Source organism: Mytilus edulis, chromosome 1, assembly GCF_963676685.1.
Source record: "Mytilus edulis chromosome 1, xbMytEdul2.2, whole genome shotgun sequence".
NCBI classification, from domain to species: domain Eukaryota; kingdom Metazoa; phylum Mollusca; class Bivalvia; order Mytilida; family Mytilidae; genus Mytilus; species Mytilus edulis.
In genome coordinates, this window is record NC_092344.1 from 84,085,549 (window position 1) to 84,108,404 (window position 22,856).

The window sequence follows — 22,856 nt, forward strand, 5'->3', positions numbered from 1 at the left end:
CGATTTATGAATTTCCAACAGCGTTTTACTACTTTTGCCTTTATTTTTTATGTTATTATTTTGTAAATACTAATTTCAATTCTAACACGCCTTCGATAGGAGGTTTAAAGACATTATTGTGCCAAATTTGAATTTATTTGTATATTAATGTCAAATGTGTATTTTCTTTTTTCAACATGTGTTAATTAAGAACTGTTGCATTAATAATTTTGCACTTTTTCTGTTATATAGTGAGACAACGTATTTATAGAAAGATGCCATTTTTGCAGCAAAGCTGTGATGTTTTCTTTAATGAATTGAATTTCTAGTACGTGGTCAATACGGCTACATGTGGACTACGAGTATACTCATCGCAATATTCTGTACTCTGGTGTTGACGTGATTTAGTATCAATCATTTGGTGTTTTTTTTTTTAATTTCCCGGTGTTTTTTTAAAGAAACTTATGTTCAAACTCCTTAAAATAAAGCTGACATTAGATAAATTGAGCTTTTCTATTTAGCTCCTATTTGGTGAAATAGGTGATCAGGCATTTAGATGTTCATACATCCTTGACATTAAAATGACTTGAATGAACGTTCCGGAAGGGTAAATCCAGTAGAGATATTTATTCCAAAATAGAGCATCAGTCCCGACATAACAACAGTATCGTAACTTTATCCCTTCTAAATTACTCTGTTTAAAGGTTAAGTTACCTTTTGAGGTAAATGCCGACATGTTTGTACTTTGTAAAGAGTATTACCATAAAAGACTGGATGTGAAATATCTAAACGTTTAAAACGTCTGCATGTTGATTTAAATTTACGAAGGATGTCCTTGTATCAAGGGAGTTATTTAGTAAATGTTTTGACTAGTTTGTGATATCAAAATTCCTGGTGTTATAATTTTTCAGTATTACAGAGATTGATTTTGTTAAAAGCAAATACGTACACAAGCGAATCGAAAAAGTTGAGATACATAGAATCGAAAAGAAGGTAAAAATGGAACGTCATTTTCTAAAAATAGATAAGATGGTAATAAATTATCTTTTTATCATAAATATTGATATTAAGTTTTCCGTTAAAGATATAGATATCAAGATTCCGGAGGGATATCAATATCAAGATCCATGGATTGTTCAGTGCACTGGGAAATTTGTTTTATACATTTTGTTCAGGACTTACGTATTTGTCAAAAAGCAACAAAAAGTTATCAACCAAAGTTCTTTAATTTAAGCAAAGCAAAACTACAGAAATTGCTACGCTTACACAAATTGTAGAAAAACAAAGCATAAAAATCAGCGAGTGACATTAAATAAAATAACAATCAAGACAATTTCTAATGTGTTCTCCGTTACAACTGAAAACATTTATTAATGGTTTAGACAAAAACATAAAAAGACATTTCTATAACATTTACGAAGGAAGGTGTTTGTGTGTCTACCCTAAAAAATCGTTTTTCATTTCTGCATTTCATAATAATAAGCATCAGATGGGGTTGTCCGAAATGTGCTGTCGAATTCCTTTACAATGGTTTTGAATGCTGGACGATCTTCTGGTTTAAAACTCCAACATTTTTTCATTATTTTGTAGTGCCTAAAAGAGTAAGAATAATGTTATTTGTTTCTAATTGAGACAAACACTCATATTTTGAAGAACAGAAATTGAGGTGACTGATATGCAAAAGATTACTCCGATGCTTAACATTTGACTATACCGTATGTAAAACAAAACATACGACTAAACCTTATGTACATATATGTGAGAAAACAGACCATCGAAACGCCATTTATTGATAGTGGTAATTTCAGACTAAAACCAAGAAACCAGATGTCCACAAAAATACATTTTTTCCAATCCACGATAATGAGTATTTGAAATTGTTATGAATGGTTATTGAATGGTAAGTTAAACTAGGGTTTTTAGGTTATGTGTGTTCCAAAAAATGTTCTTTTGTGGAAGTATTTTTTTAAAGGGGTATTTACTACGAAATATAAAACATATAACAAATATTTTAATGTTTACATATTTTTAAAAATTACTTACGTCAGCAAAAGCTTAGAACGTGATATAATTGTTTTATAATTATTCAATTGCATTTAAGGTGACTTATAGGTTCATTGGGCCGGGTGTATTAATATTTACCATTATATGTTTTTAATTTGTACATATTTACACATGTCACTATTATATATAATTTACTTACTTACTTACTTATAAGATACTTTTTTTTATTTGTTGAATCATTAATGAAAGTTAATATTTAGTTTTGAAGCAATCTTGTTAATACAAAATTGAAGATGTATTATGCTCATCTTGATTGAATCATCAGTTAACATATAGACAATAACAAAAACAATGATAACGTGTACGTACGTATCTGTGCTATACTCAGGTCGTTCAAGTCTGTGTCCATTCTGTATTCTGTCTGGAACATTGCGGCTGGAAATTCCTCCATATGGAGTTTCGCCTGAATAAATATAAATATCACATCTTGTATTAAGTTTCTTCATCAAAAACAGCAAAGTTCCTTAAACCATACAAATATACAGATAACATTAGAATATGTATGAATCAAACAATGCTATATAAAAAAAGTATACGAATATAACTGATTACTTTAGAAGACACATATGCATTAAAATTTATTATAATATATATGAACATAAATTGTTCCGGAGTTTCTGGTATTCAATACTCTTCAACTTCATTTTTGATTTTGTTTTCCAACCGCTTTGAATCGAGCACATATAATCCATGTGAACGATCTCGCGTTTAAGCAAATCAAATAATAATATTTAAACAATATACGTATAGTGTCTTGAAATATGAAATTTATTTGTATGAGGCTTAGAAACGGGGGAAATGCGAGGTTCTACCGAGCATTTCCCCTGTTTCGTGCCGAAAACAAATAAATTTCATATTTCAAGACACTATAGGTATATTGTTTTTATACTGAAATTGATAAGAAAATTAAAAAAAAAAAAATATGTATCAAATATTGTTAAGGAGGCTCGAGGGTAAAAAAATTTCAGGAAAAAATCAAACATTTGTTTTTCATTACAAATGTTATTTATTTCCTTTTGTAGTTGTTACTTTATCATATGGTACAAAAATCATTCAAAACAATCAATTCGTGTTGTCCCCTGATGACTTTTAAAATGTATACATCATTGAAAAAGTTCCAAATTATCTCCCTTTGGTGGAAAAATGCCATTTTTTGGCTCTAAAATTGAAATATCTTTTTCAAATCATCGGTGACCTATCTTTTTTAATATAATTTCCATATAAGCTGTACTTAAACTAAATTATTGTAAAATTTTAGCGATTTCTGTAATAAATTTCTTTATTTTATTTCGATATTACCTTTATTTCTCCTATTACTTCAACAGAAAAAAAAACACCTTTACCAAAATGTATGCTTCTTTCGATGGCAGATTGTGAGCGCAAATGAACGGTGACCCCACTTTTTTATTTTATTTTTCTATTAACTATAAGATAAAGTTCATTTATAGAAAAATATAGAGAAATCCTATATAAATGATTTAGACCCGCGAACCCCCTTAAAAAAAAGTTTTTGGAATTTCCCTCTTGGGGTACCATTTTGGGATATTTCCCTATGACCGTATTCCAGGTGGTAAGACATAGACATTTTAATGAATTAAACAGGGGAAATGAACATAATTAATAACATTTAATAAACATGGTATATAAATTACCAATTTGAAGACATAACAAGTTTAAATTCATAAAAGTTTGACCATTGTTACTACACGTTGTCATGGTTGTGACGTGACGTTGTTGATGAAATACAGTAGTTCCGGTAAGTAGGCGGGGCTTACAGGTAAGTTGAGGTCATTGGCGTATAAAGCTTACGTTTATACGTATAGCTTTATCTGTATAGTAAAATAGCTGATTGCAGTATAAAAGAAATTGTACTCCTTTAAAACCAAACATGTAAAGTTATCTGCAAATCTAAAGTTTTAATTTAGAAATAAACAAGCAACATCATTTCTCACTTGACTTTTTTCAAGACTTAATTATTTTTTTTTTCAATTTGCAGAAAGTCAGAATTAGATTTTAATAGGAAGTAAAAATAACTTTTAAACATTGTTTTACCTAGACTTAGAATTTCCCACATAACAATTCCATATGACCAAACGTCACTTTTTGTGGTTGCATTAACTGTAGACAAGGTACATTCTGGTGCCATCCATTTTACTGGTACTCTTTCCTGTAAGATATGATTTGTTAACACACGCTTGTATATTTGGTTCACTAGATATATTTAAACCATAAGATTGGGCAGAGGATATGTATCTGGTAAGGTAGGTGACTCATGTGATAGGACATCATAATGTCATACATTATAATGTAAATAACTTTGAGAAGACTTGCTGCCTTACCCGGCACTGCACAAAGTTTTCGCGGGACCATACACATTCAATATGTATTCGGTTTGGTATCATAAAGCTTCATTGTATGTATACTACTGTAAAAATTTTAATATTTGATGAGAATTATTGCAGTATGTATTAGATATTTTATAAATAAACATCTGATTAACACATTTGCTTGAATGTACCTGCTCACAATATTACAGATGCCATATACAAACGAATGGCAGTAAGAACACTTCAGAAAATATTTACCCAAATATCAAGTCGACCTGGCTTCGATTCGATTTTTGGGAAGTTTATCACGTATCCAGGTTAAAGGCGGAAGATTTTCATCGTCGTTATTTTTTTTATTTTAATACCAATGAAGGAAAAGGATTTGTGTTTTTATTTAAATCTCCTATAAAAACTTTCTTACACATTGACGAAAGGTACGAACGAACGTATAGGGAGTATGTATTGCATTCCCACAATAACACAGAGTCCATGTTTTATCCAGTAAACTGCATTCTTTTTTTAATCAAATTTAGCTTTTAAAAATATCAACATATTGAAAATAAAACATGCATTTAATATCTGTAAATAAAGAAAAATAGTCTAAAACGTTGCTTATGTAACCACGATTACACACGTATGCGCGGGAATTGTTCAGGCATGCTTTTTTAAATGTTAAAACCATTAACTTTTTAATGACATTCTTGCAGTATGATACTCTAGATTTAACGTCAAACTTGCAAACTTCACAATTATTTTTATTTCATTTAAATATGCCATTAACAAATTGTCAACGTGCACCATCAAAGAATAAAAAAATATGAAAACAAAATCTAGGATAAGGAAAAGAAAATGATTTAGTGATAAAGTTTTCATTATATTCAATTAGAGTTTAAATGTTAAGCAGAAACTATTGCTACGCTTGTGATAGCTGGAATCAAATGTAAAACGGAATAAATAACTTTACCCCCACCCTCCCCCCTCCGTAAAAATTAAAATTGTCGTTGCATTTGTATTCTTGAAATTATTTTTAGTCTGTTTCCAACTAGTAATAAACCAATTACTGACTGAAAAGGAGGCTAGGAATATGTCTGCGAGAATAGACAAATCCGGTACACCCAACTCCAAAATCTGCCCATGAATTCTTATTATAGATCAACTCATTATGGTTCTATTTTGATTATTTACATGTATGAATAACTACACATTTGAATAACTATAATATGACATTTGAATAACTATAATATGATTATAGTAGCCCCGACATACTTTTTGGGTGTAATTTTTTCCGATTTTTCAATTTTTGGAGGGTTGAGTACCAATTATTCAGAGCTTTTTTTTTATTCTGACAAGTCGATGTTTAGAAAATTTGTTTGAGTGGTCTCCTTTACATTGGTTTTATTATTATTTGGTTTTACATCGTACGTTACAAAATTCCTATGTCGCCTGAAAGTTCTCTTTTGACGTATGTCGTTATATGCAGTGTAAACATTGAGGCGAAACGCAAACAAAGTCCCATGACAGCGTTGATTATTAATACAGTTCAAGAATTCAAAAGTCAAAATAAAGGATCCCTCAAACGGGTCTTTCGTATGATTCGTCATGAATACGTACCTTTCGTCAATTTGTAAGAAAGCTCTATTTCGTGAATGATGTGGTATATATCTGGTTCCTTCATTTTCACTGAATTCCATATTGTTTAACGAGACATTCCGAATAAAGATTATTGCATAGAAACACAATATTTTTTCGAGACTTATATTATTAACGCAAGTAAAATCGTGTATTGAATTTAGTATTGAAATAAACCCAAAAGAAATACTTAATCAACTTATACGATGTTAATGTATAATTTTAAAAAGCAGGAGTTCTAGTTATACATATACCTGGGCATGTATCATAATGGAAAAAAAATTAAAAATATTTAAAGGTGTGATAATATGTTTGTTGGTGAGATTCATAAGATGTTAGTTTTGAGCTGCAATGAAATTAAAAACAAACCAGAAAGTGTCCCAAGTACACAGATGCCCTATTAATATTAGAAAGATCATATCACGGACGCACAGACCAGAAAACATAATGCCCATAAATGGAGCATAAAAATGAGACAATCAGAAAGTCATTGAAAAAGGTAATGTTTAGACAAACATAATGAGGTTGAAAGCATTTCAAGTTTTGTTCTGAAAGAGTAACAAATACACCCTTCAATTAAAATATTATCAATGCAAAGGTCGTTTTTATAAGCTGGGAAAAATTTACCTTTGTTGTATCATTTTTATCTTTTGTCTCATCATTTGGTGTAGGCCCAAATCCAGAAATCTTCGGTATCAATGTAAATGGAAGTAAAATGTTCCTGGCAGCCAATCTCCGGTGAACAATCTATTTAGAAATGACATGCGATGCTCATGTAATACAAGTTTAGGCAGTAAATGTTGTTTGTATTATCTACTTTTAAGGTAACACATTATCGTTTTAAATCGTACAACAACATATGGTACGGGTGCGATAGACTCAGTAATTTTGTAAAGTGTTTTTTTTTTCTCGTTTGTGTGACAATTTTAGATACTAACTAGCATTTAACCAATACTGTTAAATTCAGGTATATATGATAAGACCTTAGGAAAATCGTAAGAAGTGTTTTTGTCTGATCTCTGAAAATATTTCTTTTTTTATGTCCTTTTTAGGTTAGATCGATGTAACCCTCTTACTCGATGCACTGGTTTAAAACATATTAACGTTTGATATTTTGACTAAGCAATATTTGGTTTCGTGCACTAGGATGAGTATATTACATATATATATGAAAAATGCGATAACAGACCATCTAATTAAATCCAGTATCTTGTAATTTTCTATCTCGTTATTCCAATAAACTTACTTTTAGTATCCAATACTTATTTTAGCTTACTAAATGTAACAGAGAATTATTTGAAAGAAAAAAACGATAGTAGCACTTGGATGTCAACAAAACTTGCAAAAACGCAAAAACATATAAGAACAAGAATGTGTCCAAAGTACACGGATGCCCTACTGGCACATTTTCCATGTTCAATGTACCGTGAAATTGAGTAAAAAATCTAATTTACATTACAATTAGAAAGATCATACCATAGGGAACATGAGTACTAACTTTCAAGGTGATTGGACTTCAGCTTCAACAAAATATACCTTGACCAAAAACTTTAACCTGAAGCGGGACAGACGGACGGACGAACGAACGGACGGACGGACGGACGGATGCATAGACCAGAAAACATAATACCCCTCTACTATCTTAGATGGGGCATAAAAAGAAGATATTGCTTCAATATATACACCACTGTTCCTGGCCAAAGCGTAAGTATAATTTTTTCAAATAAACTATGAATTCAATATACTTGAAAATGGAGAGGAGAAACACATACTTCAGTTCATAAGATAGAGTAAACTAAGAGCTAATTTGAAAACTCTCCTCCATCCAAACTGGACAGAGAGTATTTGTGTTACCATATATATATTTCCTACCAACGTGATTTCTAACTAAATACCCACAATTACTGTTCAAACATAATAGTATTATGAAAAATTCTTGTCACAATACATTGATAATGAACGAACACAGAGGATTGTATTTGTATGTGACTCTCTTTTACCAATGCGCGTTCGTCGTACAAGTTATAAGCCTGGTATATTTGATGATTTTAAAACCCGCTGGGCCCATGTCGTTGGTAGATGGTGTTTCGACACCGAGTGTATTACCATCCAAGTAGTCAGCACCGTTTTGCTGTCATGATCATTTTCTGTAATTTTACTCGTATAGAGCATTAATTTATTCTAAAAATACTAAAAATACTAAGGTTTTTATTATCATTGACATATATTGCCCTAGTCATATTGGAATAATCTTTCGAAATTTTTGGTTTAAATGCTCTTAAACTTTACATTTGATGTGGCTTGCATATTGATCTGATTCGATCGCCATATATGAGTCTGATATAGACGAAACATTCGTCTGACGTAACAATTTCAATACTGCCTTCGCTGATGTAGTTAAAAAATAATAAATTTGATATTTCTGTTGAAGAGTTTCTTCCGGGGATTGTCGACCTCACATAAGCGTTGATTTTGGTGTTATCCGATTCAACGTTTAAAAGTTTTGCATAAATACGATTTGGTTTTAAGGTAGATTCATGGTATACCGCCATCTTGGATTGAACAATCACAAAAAAAATATCGGTCTAGTTATTTGCCTAAATCTGCAAATTTGGAGACAGATTTGCAATTTGATGGTTAGACTGTTTAATAATATAAAGAAAACTTGGCAATTTATTGTATAATTCAAAATAATTAAACAAATATCATTTTATTTTGCTTTTTGAATCATTTTTATCAAATGAGCCATTTAAGGGAAGATAACTCTTTTAGTAAAAAATTTATACTGGACAGATAGGGATTTTTTTTCTTTTTACTTGTAGCAAGAAAACAAGTTGGGTGACACCAGTTTTTCTTTTTATTTTCTTAAAACATATTACAAAACCTATCTTTTCACAATTTATTTCAAAATTCTATCTCATAGATTATTTTTTATGCACACAATTGTGCTTTTCCATTAACAATCTAACCAAATTTAGGCAATTTTCAACGACTCATAGCTTGAAAATTAGCACGGTGACCCCTACTTTTTATTATATTTTTGAAAAGAGCATATTAAAATCTCCATTCTGGCTAAGTATAAGAAAATTCTGTCTCAAAAAAGATTTACTTATGATCTACCTTAAGCACTAAAGACTGCAAATAACATTCAAGACAATGCAAGATTTTCATATAAAGCAAGCATTTTCTCTCTTATCCTGCAGTTAAAGTACAACGCAGTATTTCTGTTTAAAGCTTTCTCTGCAATTTATATTAACTACCTTTTTTGAAGCCAAGTATTCCATTCCGGTTGCTACCCCGAACACAATCTGAAACAATTGTTCTATCATTTCATCTCCTATTTTATCCTTCTTTTTTAAAAGCCAGTCTCTTAGATTTCCTTCTTCACAATACTCCAATACCATATAAGGTCCAACTGTGAAGTACAAAAACTTACACAAATATTGTTGAATTGGATAGTAAGCGATTTTACACGAAATGCATAAAATGCTGTTTAGATTTATGTTCTATAATCCTTCTATCGAGGAAATTATTTCAAAAAATTAAATAAAGTGCTAGATTAGAAGAAACAAATTTAAGCAAGGGAATTCACTTTAAGTAATTGAAATTGGTTGAAATTCGACTTACGATGAGTGTTGTCAGTAACAGCTCCAATGAATCCAAGAATGTTTCGATGCTTGCCAACTTTTGTTGCAAAGAAGTTAATTTTTGCCATCATTACCAAATTAGTGTCGTCATTGTAGTTTGCTTCAAAGAAAGAAAAAGACGTGCAGTTTTAAATGATTTTATATTCTTTTTTAAATAATGTCCGCTTGTCTTGTATTTTAATTTTTTATTCGAATATTTGAATTCTTCTGGTTCTATCTATTTGGTGTCATATAACATTTTGTGCCGCTAATTTAAAAAATTTTCATCACTTTAAATCGTATAGTTTAAAAAAATTAATTTGGAAATCCTTGTATTGTTTTGAAAGAAACAAAGGTGTTAAGGTTAAATGTTTGAAATATTTAGAGATAATCGCCGACCGCCAATTAACTTTTTTTTTCGTAACATTGTCTTTTTGTCGGGTTCTTTTATAGACAATGGTTTTTAAATCTATCTCCATATCTTTAAGCATGAAGAGAGTCTCTTACGTTAGTTACCTTGTAATGTTTTGGCAACAACAGTTGTCATGTCATTCTGTTTGGTGTCATATCTAGCTTTAAAGATATCAGCAAATCTACCGCTGTTTATTTTCTCTTCAAGGACTATTTTAGTATGTGGTATAAGCCATGAAGGGTTATCAATTTTCATTCCCCCATATAAGTAAATATCTTCCATTCCATCATCACTCGTATATGTTTTGTTCTGTAAAATACCACAAATATATATTCATAAATATATTTTTACCTGTATTTATCGTATATACACATCTACATAGACATATGCGTGAAGCTAACTTATATAACAGAATTGAACAGATTTGTTTACCTTTGAAAAATATGTATTTTCCAACTTTTTGTAAAAAGAGTAACTGTGGAAAATCTGTAAAAAATAACTTGTATCCAATTTGTATTCTATGAGGTATGGCATAGTCATTAACCTTTAATAAAGAAAATCCATGTCACAGATAGCCATTTAACTCTTCAGACTGCATAAGATTATATTAAAATGAAATGTTCAGTATAATAAACTTACATTGTATTCTGTCAATTTATTAACTTGGTGTTTGTTTGGCAAACCAGACGAATATACAAATGCTTTATCGTTGTCTTGTTGCTGTTTACGTGGTTCACAAAGTCGTCCAGTTCTCCATAATAGTATTATAATGATTATTACTAACAGGAGAAACAGTACTGAAATAAATTATAATGAACAAAACTGCATTAAAAAAATTATTATGCCATTATCATTTGCAAATTGATATGGTGCAGACACTATGATGTGGTTGAATAAGCCCGAATAATCTTTCTCCTTTGTATGGCTGATACTTATGGTATAAATTTATATATTTGTCTTAATGTTAATTTCATATTTGTCCATAATAAACTGATTATAATATGCAAAGTAAAAGTTTTTTTATTTGAATATGAAAATAGAACCAAGCATTTTGCACATTCAATAAATAAACTGATCTTTTCTTAACCCCCTCCTTTCCCGGCCTCTTGATCGTCGTAAGACCCGCTGTTTATATTATGTAATTTATTTTATGTAATGGTACTCACTTCCGCCGATAGTTCCGCCAATTACTGCAGCATATGAACTTTGTTCACTTTGTCCTGGAATATTGAGATGAAACGAGCATCAATAACGCATCGATATGTGCTTAACACCTAATGCTCTGTAATAGTTATCCTATGAGGACGTTAGAGGTTATCTTACACTGACACACCAAGTGCAAGTGGGATAACCTTTTTACATCCCAGTTGTTCTAGATTAGATGAAAAAAACTTTTACAATTCATAAACCCAAATTTAGAACGTCACACAACGATTATAATATACTTTATTAGTTGCTAAATACTACATAGCCCCACAATGGAAAATTAAAAAAAAACCACTGAATTTATTCGTCACAACTTACCCCACTTATTAAAGACAGTTGTCTCTTATATAGTACTAGAGCTCGGTGCTTTTTTTAAAAGGGGGCGAGTTATCTACTTCCTTTAAATATATTAAATTACTGAGAGTTTGTATCCAGTCGTCCTGGTGTATGTGTTTGTTTTGTGGGTTTATATGCTAAAGGTCTTGAGTTCGAATTCCAGCATAGACTTTTGAAAGTTAGTCTTCTCCGTATAAACAACTCTAAGTTTTATTGTACATGTAAAATTCACACCAAAAAGTAACAGAACAAAGGAAAGCATGCAGAACAAGGAAACTCCAGCTGGGGTGATCTAGTTGGGGTGATCCGTCTCCAATCACAAAAGGGGCAAACAATTAAATCATTTTTTTAACATTTATATTCTTAAAATCTCATCATCTTAACAAATACGTTTACATTTTATGACCTTAGTCAATTGTTTAATGTATACCTTAAATAAATACATACAGGTTCTAACTTAATTCGAGTAGAGTAAGAGTAATCGTTTAACAATTAAGCAAAACACTGAAAGGAACTCATTGATTTGTTTAATTATTAATAATAACTTTAAAAAAGCGTATACTTATATTGTACTGTTATACCAATGTTCCAGGTTAGGGTGTGTGGATCCCGCTAACATGGTTAACCTCGCCTATGTATGTATGTATATGCCTGTCCCAAGTCAGGACATTTAATTCAATGGTTGTCGTTTGTTTATGTGTTACATATTTGTGTTTCTTTATTTAGTACATAAATTAGGCCGTCAGTTTTCTCGTTTGAATTGTTTTACGTTGTCATTTAGGGGCCTTTTATAGCTGACTATGCGGTATGGGCTTTGCTCATTGTTGAAGACCGTATGGTGACCTATAGTTGTTAATTTCTGTGTCAAATGGTCTCTTGTAGAAAGTTGTCTCATTGGTATTCATACCCCATCTTCTTTTTTTTATATATACTATAGTTAAGTATAATTATTAGTGAACAGGTCTGGTAGACTAGAAAAGGATCATTCCAATCGGATTGATACCAGTTTGATAACAGACCGTTTTTATTGCAAAATTTTAAATTGGAAAGCTTGCAACTATTTTGTGAAGCCAAAACATTTAAAGCTATCATATTAATTCTCATGACTTATACGATATACCAGATAACTCTTAATATGTGTTTACAGAGCATTTTGACATGTACAATGCATATATATAACACTTTAAATCATGACAAGAAACAAATAAATACCTCTTTTATCTTAATATCAAAATAAAAATGCAAAGGAACAGGATAGTACCGTTAGGGAGCTACCATTTGATTTTTATGGGGGGGCTAGGATGAAATTTGAAAAAAATAGGCAGGACAGGAGTTTTGAATAAAAAAAAAGGCAGGATGAGACACTTGCAAAAAAAAAAAGTCAGGACGACAATTTAGGTAAAAAAAAGTCAGGATAAACCAAAAAAAAAAAAAAGGCAGGACCGAACAGAGTGAAAAATAAAAAGGCAGGACAGAGATTACAGCTAAAAAAAATGCAGGACAAAATTTTTCATCCTAGCCCCCCCCATAAAAATCAAATGGTAGCTCCCTTAGACAAAAGAACAGAAGTTTAATCATAAGTTACAAACTTGGTGATGGTAATAAAAAAGATCAGACACGTTTAAGAACAGAAAAGAATGGCATTTAAGGTTACAGCGTATGCTTGTAATATTTATCCTCGTTTAAGGTATAGTTGAAATACTTATTTCTTTTTTGGTTGGTGGGTGTATCTGTTCTACATGTTTCACATAGATTCGAAAATAGGATTCTTCTAACATCAAACCTGGCGATTGTGATAAAGAACAAGCATACACATTCAAATTAATCATAAACAATTATTTCTTCAACAAACCTGTAACAAAACTAATATAAACTGGATCACTTGAGTCCTCTGCATATTTTGTCACAAACTTGATAGTAAAATTGGTATTGGAAGCCAACCCAATTATTTCAGACCAATCAGCGTCTTTACTTATAGTCCTGTTTTCCTGATGTCCTGAGCTCGTACTAAATGTAACTAATATGCCTTGTATATCGTAACAACTTTTCCCTTTAGTCCATTTAAGTTTTACTCCGTTAGAATATATCGCAACCACTCTGAGGTTTATTGGTCCTGAATCTGAAAATATTGAGAAGAAAACGTTTATAATATTTCAAAGCTCATTTGATTAAACCACGCCAGGGCATTTTATTAATGATTATATAGTTTTGTTTTTGGCACATTTTCTACAGACTTTACGGATCCTGCAGTTGTAAATTTCTACTGTCTTTTGATTATTATTTGATAGTCTAAATTGTATCATTCCCTGTCTCCGTAATTCTAAATTAAACCGCTCTTTTGTCTTTGTCCTTTGTTTTCTAAAAATGGAAGCGATGCAATATAGATGTTTTTGAAATATTGTTTGTATCATAAGCATTTTCCCTTTATACACTAGAAGATGGACCAATAACAACTTTACTGAAATTTATTTCGTTGTTACATAGTATTTTAAAATTAGGTATAAGTGTTTTGTTAAATGTTACCAACAATAAAGAAAAACAATAAAGACATTAATTATGTCGATTCAAATTTGTATATCTGTGTATTTGTATAGATCACAAGGAAGTGATTAAACCAAAAATATCAAATTGTGTAGTGGAAGTCATCTCTTCGTTGATTACGGACGCCATCACGAGTTGACCATTACGGAATATCCGTTTTACAGATGATATCGAATATTTTCCTTATGTAGTTCCCTTTTGACGAATGTGACCGTTCGAATTTACCGGGTTTGTAATAACATTTGCAACAAGAATGGTGCCACATGTGGAGCTGGCCTGAAATGTTCAATGTCGACTTATGTACCTTAATTTTTGAAGTGTTTACTATTTGTCTGTCATTTTATAAAGGACTTTCCGGTTCGGATTTTTGTATTGATTTCGGTATTTTTGTTATTTAACATTACAAGCAACACAGAAAACAGAGGTATAAACAGCACAAACTAGACCTTAAACCGAGAATGAACTTGAGTTTCTTGGATGAATAAACAATCAGTGTTCCGTTCGAGACACCCATTACGATGTTTATAATATATAATATGTAAGAACAAATCTGTAACTATATATTCTTTCTCAAAATAAAATCACTGCAAAGAGAGGCTTAAAGATACCACAGGGACATTCAAACTATACAAATAAAACATTAAAAACCAAAGACGGATATATCATAAACATATTAAAAACAATCAATACGTTAAATGTAGTTACGTATGAATAAAGTGGGATTTTGACAAAAATATATATCAACAGATACACACACCAAATAAAACAAATTACACTGACATGTATAGGTATGATGATATTACACACACTACGCTTGTGTTCTGATCCAAGATATACAAAGACCAACCAGAACATATGGTTACTATACTATATATAAAAATATTAATTTTCGCGAACCATTTAGGTCACGGAAATTCCAAAATATGGCATCAGTAAGGAGAGTTGTGCAAATAATGAGAATACACAGAACTCCCATCCAAATTATCTTTAGCTAAAAGTATTCATCATTTTCTATTTTATATGTACTAACAACATTCCATTTTTCTATAATTTCGATTGAAATATTCCAAAATCTGAGTTAAAATCGATCGAATGCCCCAAATAAACATTGTCTGATTGGTTGAAGTACTGTGGCGTCGATGATTAGCATAATAAGCCTCGATGTAAAGAATAAGCCTCGATGTAAAGCACACGCTTCACATGAATAAGGAGAGTTTTACAAATAATGTGAATACACAGATCCTCCATCCTATTTATATTTTGCTGGAAATGTTGCAGTTTTCATCATTTCTGTTTTGATTCTGCTCACAACATTCCATTTTTTCTATAATTCCGATTTAAATATGTGGAACCCGCAATAAAAATAGATGGCCTCAATGATCTAATAGCAACGCAAAAAATTCCGTTATTACATTAGCCTGGGATCCGGCCCAATCTAGCTGCGCGTCGTAAGGTCAAGATTAGCCAGGATCCCAGTCTAAATTAATGTTACATAAACCAACCAAATCACACATATACAGAACTTTGCGCTCAAATGTAATTCTTGGTGAAGTATACGGGTAACTTCGTTTACGGAAATTTATACACACTTTATAATTAACATATTACCTGGCTTTTACATATTCACGTTTTTTTTATGCTGAACTGTAGTCGAATTCAATTCTATACATTTTTTTTACATGAAGCAATAGGAGTAAGAATATTTATTTAACCAGCATCACAATGAACAAAATTATTTACCGGTATTTTTGTGAAATTTCAGTTCGATAGGTTATCAATTAGAGAAATTTTGGTAAGTATTACTTATTTATGTTAAGGTTCTACTGATGTGCTTCTCTAGACCTGTTTGACGGTCCGTTTTATCCCATTTATCTCAATACTATGTCCGATGACAGGAATGTCAACTCGACCTATTCGTGTCGAAATGAAAAATCCAATCTGTTTGATGAAATAATTTCTTCTTCAACGGTTCATGCATTATTTTTGTATAATTTGATAACCAATCACATTCACGTTGCATGTTTGCATGAAAATGGTTATGTACATGTATTAGTGAATTGTAAGGGCGATGCAGCATGCGAGGTCAGTGCGCGATCACGTGACATTATTATTTGTAAACAAACATGCTCCCCGTGTAACACGTGTCTGAATTATCCTTTCAAAGTGTTATGACTCTTTCAATCACTATTTTATGATATTTTTGTTTTTGTTTTTAGGTTTGCATATCAGTAGTCCAAGTGAATTGTAGAAATAGTTCCGAGTTTTTTTTTTTGTTTTTTTTTTGATAGCCTATAGAATTAGAAGGTAAGTCTACATAAGTTATATTTACATGTAACTAAAGTCTAAAAAGATGACTCCACTTTCCCTCTATATATTAAAACCCGCTTACCAATTTAAAAAGCATTTGCTCCCCTTGAACGCTAATTTGTCATTTCCCTTTAAATTTGCTCAAAAGTCATACTTATAGTCCATTTACATTACTAAGATGTCAAAGAACAAATGTATGATATATTTAATCGCCGAAAATCTCTAAAGACAAGTAGTTGAGATTTCCCAAATTGCAAAAGTCGTAGGAATATTGTTTGTCGTCAATACGTAGTCAACTACGTATCTATATGTCAGTAGTCTATTACAGTGAAACTTCTCTAAACCGGTCCCTCTAAATACCGGTTCTCCCTTCATACCGGCCAAAATAACAAGTCCCGGCCGGCGTGTATGTAAATAAACGGTCAGGTAACCTTATAAAACCGGCCACCCCTTTAAACCGGATACCGGCCGATATTTGTGTATTTGTGTAATCAAAATCAATAAAATATCACCTCATAAAACCGGCCTTGTCATTTGTAATCATTAGTCCATATATAATACTGTTATATAAACAAACAAGTTAATCCGGTCAATTAGACACCTGCATGGCCACTGAGTAGTGTTTACCTGTCAATGTCAAATCAATACCCGAATAAATTATCGGTTGACAGATTATGATCTTCACCCACGCTAATCAATGATGATAATTAATTTTCATTAAATGTTTTAGTTTGGCTACTTTATTTCATCATTTAAAAAAAAAATAACTTTTAGGCAAATTACAGAAATTTATCACTTTGATCTTTCAACATAAATCGTAAGTAGATATCGTCGTTATGCATTTGGAAACATGTGTAGTGCTGTAAAGTGGTGCACTGCTTGTTATGTATTATCATCATATGGTACCGATGATGAATGTATGTCAAATGAATTCAATAACATAATATATCGATATTAAAACTGTTTTGTTATATAGTTGCATTTTATTTGTTATTCCTGCAAAATAAAAAAATAATAAAGATACAAATGATGTTTTAATATTTATTTCATAATCAATTTAAAATACAAAGCTAAATTTACACAACAAAACAAACTTTATGATTGAGGTACAATACATGGTGAAAAAACCAAATGCACAAATATTGAAGGGAAGTAACTCTTGTTAATTTCAAATTCAACAAACCGGCCACCCCTGAAAACCGGCCGAATCCCGTGGTCCGACGGGCGGCCGGTTTTGAGAAGTTTCACTGTATATATAATGTGAATACACAGAACCCCCATCCAATTACGGTTATTTTTGGAAAACAAATAGTGTGATTTGTCAAATTCAGCTGATTTTTTAATCGTCTGGAAAAAAGTGTACATTTTATGAGGGGGGATAATCCCGAGCTTAAAAACACCCGATCCCGGAGTCCCGATAAAGGTCCTATCCCCCCTCTTTTATGGTCATGTCTAAGAATTACTGCTTAATCTTCATTTGGCAAGAATACTTCAATAAGATACCCCCATTTCTACCCTCATACATGTATATGGACAGATCATATGTTATCCTATGTCATTTGAAATTGTGACGCCAGAAAGCATCCCCCCCCCCCCATTCGATAGCTGATAATTGATTTTCTGTCAAAATCTTAATGAGGTCAAGGTGAATTCCGAGTATTGTCTGATAAGTTAAAGTCCGAGAAACTCGAAAAAAGTAAATAAACAAGGAGGAAAATAAATCTTTCTATATATTTCTTTCGCCAAATTCTTCAGCAAATGACGAATTTTTACCGCCACAAGTATTATTTTTTCGCAAATTGGGAAAATGGCGACCGCCAGCGGAAACCCTGTGTGAGGACACCCTATCAAGCTTGCGCTCGTGTTGTGTTAAAACATTTTTAGTATGCTGAAAAATACCAACAATAGAAAAATAAACAAATAATCGATATTGTAAAATATCATTGGTTGAAGAGCCAATGATTTACATACATGTACATAAATATAACAACCATAAAATACAACTAATTTGATTTACACCACAACTGTTGGAAAAAACCTTTATGTCTATCATGTACATGTTTATAACTTATCTCATTCTAGTCAATTCAACTGACAGAATCAGTGTAAATTTCATGAATTCTTTAATATCATGTACATGTATAATCATGGACTATTCTTTTATATAGCAATATCTGTTAGCCATTTAGAGGTCTTTTGCATTTAAAGTTCAGTTTAAGTGGGCTTATTTTGTGAAAACGAAGTCAATTTCCAGATCATAGTTTACATTTTCTTTATATTTTGCTGTGTCAAAATAACCTCAATATCAAGGACAATATATAGACCCAAAAACCGTCTATCACATTCTACACATGAGATTTTAGCAGGAAAGACTGTGATTGGAGTATTTAACCATTGCAACTTTTTAATTTGATCTCCTCCACTAATTGAAGTAGAATATTTAATGAAGGTGTGTCCACAATTTAGAATATGTTTATATATGTATAGAAATGATGTTGAGCCTGTTTTATCAATTGAAAAGGTTACATTTTCCCCTTTATATTTCAAAATCTAAGCTTGAACCTCTGCGGTCTTACAAAGTTGCCCCCTGCCGGGAATCTGGTTGTAACATGTACAACAATCAAAGATCAACCCACACTAAACTGAATGTAATTGAAAGACATCTAGAGGTTGATATCAGAGGCAGATTTAGGGGGGGGGTCCTGCTTTTTGAGAAAAAATTCGGTTGCTTATATAGGGAATTACTGAATCATGACGAGCCCCCTCTTAGGTCAGTCAGTGGGCCCCCACTTAAGAAAATTTCTGGATCCGCCACTGGATATACAGTATCTAACAGAAGATGAAAAAGGGAACAATATGGTGAATTTTAGAGATTTATATTATTTCATGTACATGCATTTGAAATATATCAGATATATTGTTCGATTTTTTTTAGTTCTAAGTTCCAAGGTGACCTAGCTTCCATTTCAGAAATTGGATTTAAATGCTAGTCTATCAGAAGGATTTTTCCTTTTAATTGGTTGTAGATATGGAATCTTATTTTACCATGAAGTCAGATTTGAAAATGACTCTGGGAATGAAGATGTTGTAAAGACTGAATGTCAGTTTTAGTCTTATATACAAACATGTATGTACTTTATAATTTTAGTCTTGCATGTATATAATTATGTGTACAATACATATATCACTGATTCAGTGGCAATGGTAAATAGACACTGACAAGTCTTAGATCTATAATATTTTATAGTTTTGAATGTTTTGTCCATTGACTAAAACTAGGTGGAGGTTTGTGTGTTCTTATTTCCAACAGAGGTACACTCAACATATATCAATATGTGCATTAAGTAAATTGATAGTTGCTAGATACGGAATGATTATACAACAAGAAAGTTTTAACCTGTGTATATATACTTAAAATATGTTAAAAAAAATCATGTCTTTTTCAGGACTTCCGAATCCAACCATGTAGTATGGAATGTTGTTGAGATATGGTTTTGGTCAATGGATGTTAATGAAGGACCTGTAGTACAAAGTATATCACTGGATTTAGCTCTTTGTCTAAGTGTATTATTAAAGTACTTTGCTTTGAGCTCAGTTCATTGTTATGCAATTCATTCTTTGTGAAATAAAGATTTGACAGAAAACTCTCATGTACAAGGATTTGTCAAAGTAGTACCACCTCTATTTACAATGTAAGTATTAGGGAGATAAAAGCATTCTATTTTGATTTGAACCAAACATATTTATATTAAAAAAAAGAACAAATTTACCCGAGAATGCTACTCCCACTATATTTGTACTAGCAATATGATGCTAGGTTGTTTTAATACATCTGTAGACTACTGCCTACTTATGACTCTGTCCTGAGTGTATATGGTCCTTCAACTATGTGGGGAAAAAAATATAAGGCCTATCTAGGCTTATCAATTTCTAAAACTATATTTCATTGTACATATTTGAAATTTTTATATAATTTTGTGGGTTATTGGGCAAACAGTCGAGGAATTTAGGGCCAAAAACAAACATTTTTGTAGATTCAAGACAATAAATTGGAGTTATCTTTCTTTGTCCAGAATGGTTGTTGAATTAATATTACCTAAAACCATTGCTTTATGAAATCTTCTTTGAAAATTGGAGTTATCTTTCTCTGTCCAGAATAGTAGTTGAATCGACTTAAAATCATGCTATATATACAATATACAATGCAAAATTCACTTTACTACCAACTGATAAATTTAAGCAGTCTTTAATAGCCATTCAGTGATTACAAGCACTTTGATTATCATTCTAGGGTTATCCCCTTTCACAAATGGAAAAATTTCTCAAGTTTGTCTCAACTAAATTTAGTGAAATGTGTATACAATGCTTACATGTATTACCGGTACCTCTAAACTCGGTTTAAGTTCAATTTTTAGCAGCTTCACTTTTACAGTTCTTGATTTATGTACCTTTATAATGTTATATGCTAGCGGAGGCATCATCACCATGACTGTATGACATTTACACTTTAATACTTTATGATGTATTGAAATGAGTAGTTGAATAATTACTGTTGCAAACTCCATTAAAAATTTGATTTGAGATCATTTTTATACAACCGCAAAAATTGAAAACTTTTTGGTTGTACATTGGTATCACGTTGGCATCATCGTCTTCATCCAAAGACATTCGGTTTTCGCACTCTAACTTCAGTAAAAGTAAAATAGAAATATATGAAATTTAGACACAAGATAACTTAAGTATTAGTAAACAGAAATCTACGATATTTTAACATAAGGTCTATGGCCACATAAGGAGGGTTGGGATAGATTTTGGTAATTTTAGTTACAACAGTGTAGGATTTAGGGGTCAAAAACAGGCCCCAAATAAGCATTTTTCTTGGTTTTTGAACAATAACTTTAGTATAAGTTAATAGAAATCTATAAAGGTTTATGACCACAAAAGGAAGGTTTGGATTAATTTTGGAGTTTTGGTCCCAAGGAATAAGGGGCCAAAATTAAACTTTGTTTGATTTCATCAAAAAAATGAATTACGGTATTGTGCTTCTTTGATGTGCCAAATCTAACCATGTCCAAATTCTTAATTTTAGGTCCTGTTTTCTAATTGGTCTACATTAAAGTCCAAAGGGTCCAAAATTAAAATAAGCTTGATTTTAATAAAAATTGAATTCTTGGGGTTCTTTGATATGGTGAGTCTGAACATGTACTTAGATTTTTGATTATGGGCCCAGTTTTCAAGTTGGTCCAAATCGGGGTCAAAAATTATTATACTAAGTATTGTGCAATAGCAAGAAATTTTCAATTGCGCAGTATTCTGCAATGCGCAGTATTGTTCAATAGCAAGAAATGTTCAATTGCACAGTATTGCACACTAGCAAGAAATCTCCAATTGCACAGTATTGTGCAATAGCAAGATATTTAATTGCACAGTATTGCACAATAGCAAGAAATATCTAATTGCACAATATTGCGCAATAGCAAGAAATTTTCAATTGCACAGTATTGCCAATAGCCAGAAATATTCAATTGCACAGGATTGTCCCGTTTTCAAATTGGTCTACATTAAGATCCAAAGGGTCAAAAATTGAACTTTGTTTCATTTCAACAAAAATTGAATTCTTAGGATTCAAACGCATTGATCTCAGCAATTTCTTCACTGTCGTTCCCTCAATAACTGCATTAAACAGTTTCTAATCATTATTCATTCAAAACCATTTTAGTATACCAATGTCTCACACACAACATATTATAGTATACTGTTGTCTATCAGTCCATCATCCACACTTCAGACAATAACTAGAAAACACTTCCCCCTACTTTCAAGAAACTTTGTTGAAATGTTTATATCTATTGACATTTCCATGTTATGAAGAGAGAAATTATCCTTAAAAAAGAGAGAATTTTCCAATTTTGAACAATAACACAAAAATGCATCCATCACCTTTAATTAAACTTTGGTGAATTGTTTACACTATTGACCTAAGGTCCCTTTTGATTGTAATAAATTTCAGATTATACATTTCTGTGTTATGAATTTTTATATATGCTAAAAAAAAGAAGGGATTTTATAGTTTTTGGACACCTATAATTGCAGGAGTTTCTGGCTACATTGAAAACCCATTGGAGGCTTTCAGCTGTTGTCTACTCTATGGTTGGGTTGTTGTCACTTTGACACTTTCCTCATTTCCCATCTCAATTATTCACATAAACACTTCCACATCATTTTATAAAACTTGGGTGAATTGTCTATGTCTGTTTGTTGACTTCAGCTGCATTCCAAAATTTAAAACAAGATTAACAACTACAGGTCCCCAAATAGCCTTCAACAATGACAAAAGCTCATACAGCACAGTCAGCTATAAAAGACCTTAAAATGACAAATATAAAACAAATGAAATGAGAAAACAAATAGACTAATAATTGTACAAAA

The 22,856-nt window shown here is 31.5% G+C and overlaps 1 protein-coding gene across 1 annotated transcript in view; it reads right to left on the reverse strand.

The window, feature by feature from the left end:
- Positions 1 to 1,186: 1,186 nt before the first annotated feature.
- LOC139492827 (uncharacterized) overlaps positions 1,187 to 22,856 on the reverse strand; it is a 75,484-nt gene continuing 53,814 nt past the window's right edge. The window contains exons 12-21 of the mRNA XM_071280981.1: positions 13,432 to 13,698; positions 11,204 to 11,257; positions 10,677 to 10,834; positions 10,142 to 10,346; positions 9,627 to 9,746; positions 9,260 to 9,414; positions 6,627 to 6,746; positions 4,096 to 4,210; positions 2,353 to 2,446; positions 1,187 to 1,572 (exon numbers count right to left, since the gene is read on the reverse strand). Coding sequence (XP_071137082.1) covers positions 1,437 to 1,572; positions 2,353 to 2,446; positions 4,096 to 4,210; positions 6,627 to 6,746; positions 9,260 to 9,414; positions 9,627 to 9,746; positions 10,142 to 10,346; positions 10,677 to 10,834; positions 11,204 to 11,257; positions 13,432 to 13,698 — 1,424 coding nt within the window. The 3' untranslated portion in view covers positions 1,187 to 1,436. The remainder of the gene's footprint in view (positions 1,573 to 2,352; positions 2,447 to 4,095; positions 4,211 to 6,626; positions 6,747 to 9,259; positions 9,415 to 9,626; positions 9,747 to 10,141; positions 10,347 to 10,676; positions 10,835 to 11,203; positions 11,258 to 13,431; positions 13,699 to 22,856) is intronic.